We start from the raw sequence: 4,435 nt of genomic DNA, 5'->3' as shown, positions 1-4,435 counted from the left end.
AGAGACAGGGTTTTGCCATGTTGGCAGGCTGATCTCGAACTCCTGACCTCCGGTGATCCACCTATCTCAGCCTCCCAAAGTGCTGGGATTACAGGCGTGAGCCACCACACCTGGCCGAGTTTTTAATTTTTTTTGTTTGAGATGGAGTCTCGCTCTTGCCACCCAGTCTGGAGTGCAATGGTGTGATCCTGGCTCACTGCAACCTCTGCTTCTTGGGTTCAAGCGATCCTCCTGCCTCAGCCTCCCGAGTAACTGGGATTACAAACGCGCACCACCATGCCCTGCTGATTTTTGTATTTTTATTAGAGACAGGGTTTTGCCATGTTGACCAGGCTGGTCTCGAACTCCTGACTTCAGATGATCCGCCCGCCTGGGCCTCCCAAAGTGCTGGGATTACAGGCTTAAGCCACCACGCCCGGCCCCCGTGTTTACTTTTTAATATCCATAACGATGAAAATGAGGACATTTAACCTTGGTGCAAGACTGTTACTCACATTCTGCCTGCTGTCGCGATAGTGCCCGCTACAGCTTTTTCCGCAGTCGGGATGGCATCTGGGACGCTGGTTGTGTGTAGTTGTGAGACGCCCCTGCACACTGGGGGCCCTGAAGGCGCCGACCACACCTGGGGCCTCCCTTGTGGTGTCTCCCTGCCGTCTGCATCAGGCCCTGGTGTCGCTGTCCCTCACATGCTGTCTGGCGTCAGGCCCTGCTGCAGACTCGGACTGGCCTGTCCGTTCTGTCCTCCTTTCCTGTGGACACGCTGTGACTTCTCTCATGATCCTCCTGTGAGAACTCCCTGGACCTCGTGTCCTGTACTGGCAGCCGCCCATTTCTCTGCTCTCCTTGGCTGCCCGGCACTTGTCTGTACCTCTTGAGCTACTGCATCCTCGCTTGGATCCATTCCCAGCAGCCTGTGACCGTAGCCTCCCGTGCTGTTTAGTCACGCTACCATGCCCAGCTAATTTTTGTATTTTTAGTATAGACAGGGTTTTGCCATATTGACCAGGCTGGTCTCGAACTCCTGACCTCAGGTGATCCGCCCGCCTTGGCCTCCCACAGTGCTGGGATCGCCAGCGTGAGCCACCACGCCCGGCCCACATTCAGATTTCATTCTGTTTTTGAAGATGCCACTGGAGGGCCTCTCAGCTGCAGAGCGAGCCTTTGTCGCTTGTTCGTGGCAGAATGAGCCGAACGCTGTGTTGTGACCTGTTTTAAAAATAAAGCATGTTGAAAAAGAATAGCCATTGTCTTTGACCTAATGAGTTTATGCCTCCTTACCTCTGGCCTCCTGAGCTCCTTGGTCCACTGTAACCCTCTGGCCCGGGCTGTGCTGGAGTCTTTCTGGGGCTCAGTCATTCACTTTTTTGGTTTTTCGTGTGGGGTCAGTGGTAGTGCTTTCTCCGTCATAATTTGCTTTTATCTTTATTATCCAAAAGCCTTATTTCTCTTATTTCCTTCTTTAAGTTTAATTTTATTCTGGCGTCTTGGGTTGAAAGTTTATTTCGTCTATCTTGTTTTCTAATCAATGCATTATAGTAAATTTGTCCTGGTGTGCCTTTGAAACATTTCACAGATTAGGACGCAATGCTTTCATTGTTTCTCAGTTCTAAGTAGCTTGTAATTTTTCTTTTCTTTTTTTTTTTTGAGACAGAGTTTTGCTCTTGTTGCCCAGGCTGCCGTGCAATGGCGCGATCTTGGCTCACTGCAGCCTCTGCCTCCCGGATTCAAGCAATTCTCCTGCTTCAGCCTCCCGAGTAGCTGGGATTATAGGCGTATGCCACCACGCCCAGCTAATTTTGTATTTTTATTAGAGACGGGGTTTCTCCATGTTGGTGAGGCTGTTCTCAAACTCCTGACCTCAGGTGATCTGCCCGCCTTGGCCTCCCAAAGGCCCGGCCGCTTTCTTCCTGTTAATAACTTCCTGGTATATTTTCCTGACATGTAGTTAGAACTATTTCTTTTTTCCTATCAAGAATTTTTTTTTATTGTTGGTATTATTCTTTTTCTTTTTTTTTTCTCTCTCTCTCTTTTTTTTTTTTTAGCAAGGGGCTCTCATTCTGTCACCCAGGCTGGAGTGCGGTGCAACCACAGCTTGTTGCAGCCTTGTCCTCTCGGGCTCAGGTGATCCTCCTGCCTCAACCTCCCGAGTAGCTAGGACTATAGGCACCCATCACCACCACGCCTGTCTTATTGTTATTCTTCTCATATTCACAAATCTAATATGAGTATCTACTTTGTTACGTTATCATCTCAATATGTTTTGATGCTATAAAAATTCCTTTAAAACTTGACTATTTCACATATGTTCTGTTGCAAATAGATGCTGACTGAGAGTGCAATGACATCAGTACCATGTCTTTGGCCTGGGCTCGGTTGAGGGGGACTAAAGGGATCTGTTCCTCTCTTTCACAGCTGCCCCAACTCCCAGGAGACGGGTTGTGGGCGGGCCCTGCAAGGGTCCAGATGGAACCACAGCTTAACCCTGCCTCTGCCCGACTGTCCACAGTGAAGGCAGACGCTGGGGCTAGCCTCATCACTGTGTGAAAATAGCTGAGAAGATCTCGCCAGTGCCTGGTTATGTCTGAGAATGATTATTTTCTTCTTCCTTTCTTTTTTTTTGAAATTGTCTTCTTTTAAATTTAGATGGATAATTAAGAATGATTCCAATTTAAGGTTCTAAGCACAAAATCCAGATACGTCGTGTTACGGACTTGCTTCCTGCAGATGAAATCAGCAGAGTTGATGGAAAGAATCCACGACACTCCTGCAGAACAGCGGATCACAAATGGTTGTCTCCATGAAGCCAGAAGCTTTGCGTTTGAATTTTCTATCTGGGCTCATTTCCAGCTGTTCAGGATTCGGATTCCTGAAGGCTTCTTCAGCACTTAATTCTTTGTTGACTGAAGGGGCTGGGACCGTTTCTCCACACGCAGACTGATCTTTGTCGTAAGTCACTTTTGTAAGGAGAGAGCAGCTAGGACACATTGCCACGCCTTCCCCATTCTCCAGATCTTCTTTGGTGATGGCGAAGTTATCTCCACATGGGCAGGGACGGAAATACGTCTCCGAGTCCTCCTCATATTGGAAGTCCTCGATTTCCACCTCGTCGTGAAACACTGCCACGGTCAGCGGGGGTCGCTGAAGGGATGACGCCCTGGCAGTCTGAGACCATCTCCGAGGGTCCAACTTTGGTGGAGCCGGCCTGGGCTCTGACTTTCATTTAATTATCCTAAAAGGTGCATTCTATCTTACCAAATATAGGCAATTTTTTTTTTTTTTTGAGATGGAATCTTGTTCTGTCGCCCAGGTTAGAGTGCAGTGGCGCGATCTTGGCTCACTGCCAGCTCCGCCTCCCGGGTTCACGCCATTCTCCTGCCTCAGCCTCCCGAGTAGCTGGGACTACAGGCGCCCGCCACCTCGCCCAGCTAGTTTTTTGCATTTTTAGTAGAGACGGGGTTTCACCGTGTTAGCTGGGATGGTCTCGATCTCTTGACCTCGTGATCCACCTGCCTCGGCCTCCCAAAGTGCTGGGATTACAGGTGTGAGCCACCGCACCCTGCCAATGTTTTTCGTATGTAGGCTTTAGGTATCAGAATGTAGGAAATTATCAAAATGTGGGGTCATCTTAAATTGCATCCTAAAACCTTTTAAAATTTGGGAAGAAGCCAGATATGGTAGCTTACACCTGTAATCCCAGCACTTTGGGAGGCCGAGGTGGGTGGATCACCTGAGGTCGGGAGTTCGAGACGAGCCTGGCCAACATGTTAAAACCCCGTCTCTACTAAAAATACAAAAATTAGCCAGGCATGGTGGCACATGCCTGTAATCCCAGCTACTCAGGAGGCTGAGGTGGGAGAATCACTTGAACCCAGGAGGCAAAGGTTGCAGTGAGCTGAGATTGTGCCATTGCACCCCAGTCTGGGTGACAAGAGCGAGACTCCATCTCAAAAAAAAAATTGGGAAGAAATGGGTATATTTATACGCAGGCGTAGATTCTGAGTGTACGCAGTAGTTGGAAATGGCAGCTTGCTTGGTTGGGAAGTTGCTTAAAAGTGGATAGGTGGAATGTTACAGCCACTCCAGACGATTTGGAAGTTAAATCCTTGGCAGCATGGCTCTTACGTCCTCTGGACTTGAATTCAGTACAAACTTACCATAACTCAGCAGCAAAGAGACTACACAGGCTGGGCACCGTGGCTCCCGCCTATAATCCCAGCACTTTGGGAGGCTGAGGTGGGTGGATCACCTGAGGTCAGGAGTTCGAGACCAGACTGGCCAACATGGTGAAACCCTGTCTCTACTAAAAATACAAAAAATAGCCGGGTGTGGTGGCGGGCGCCTGTAATCCTAGCTACTCAGGAGGCTGAGGCAGGAGAATTACTTGAACCAGGGGAGGCGGAGGTTGTGGTGAGCCGAGATCATGGCATTGCACTCT

The 4,435-nt window shown here is 49.1% G+C and overlaps 1 protein-coding gene across 1 annotated transcript; it reads right to left on the bottom strand.

Annotated features, from left to right (window-relative positions):
* Positions 1 to 2,730: 2,730 nt before the first annotated feature.
* LOC105548415 (putative DPH3 homolog B) lies at positions 2,731 to 3,220 on the bottom strand. The gene is made up of 2 exons (XM_011992431.1): positions 3,215 to 3,220; positions 2,731 to 3,138 (listed from the first exon to the last, which is right to left on the bottom strand). Exons 1-2 carry the CDS (start codon positions 3,218 to 3,220, stop codon positions 2,731 to 2,733), a joined length of 414 nt encoding a protein of 137 aa, XP_011847821.1.
* Positions 3,221 to 4,435: the final 1,215 nt, after the last annotated feature.

Source organism: Mandrillus leucophaeus, unplaced genomic scaffold, assembly GCF_000951045.1.
Source record: "Mandrillus leucophaeus isolate KB7577 unplaced genomic scaffold, Mleu.le_1.0 Scaffold41, whole genome shotgun sequence".
NCBI lineage: Eukaryota > Metazoa > Chordata > Mammalia > Primates > Cercopithecidae > Mandrillus > Mandrillus leucophaeus.
The sequence above is the reverse complement of the archived record's forward strand: the minus strand, read 5'-3'. Positions and strand labels throughout refer to the sequence as shown.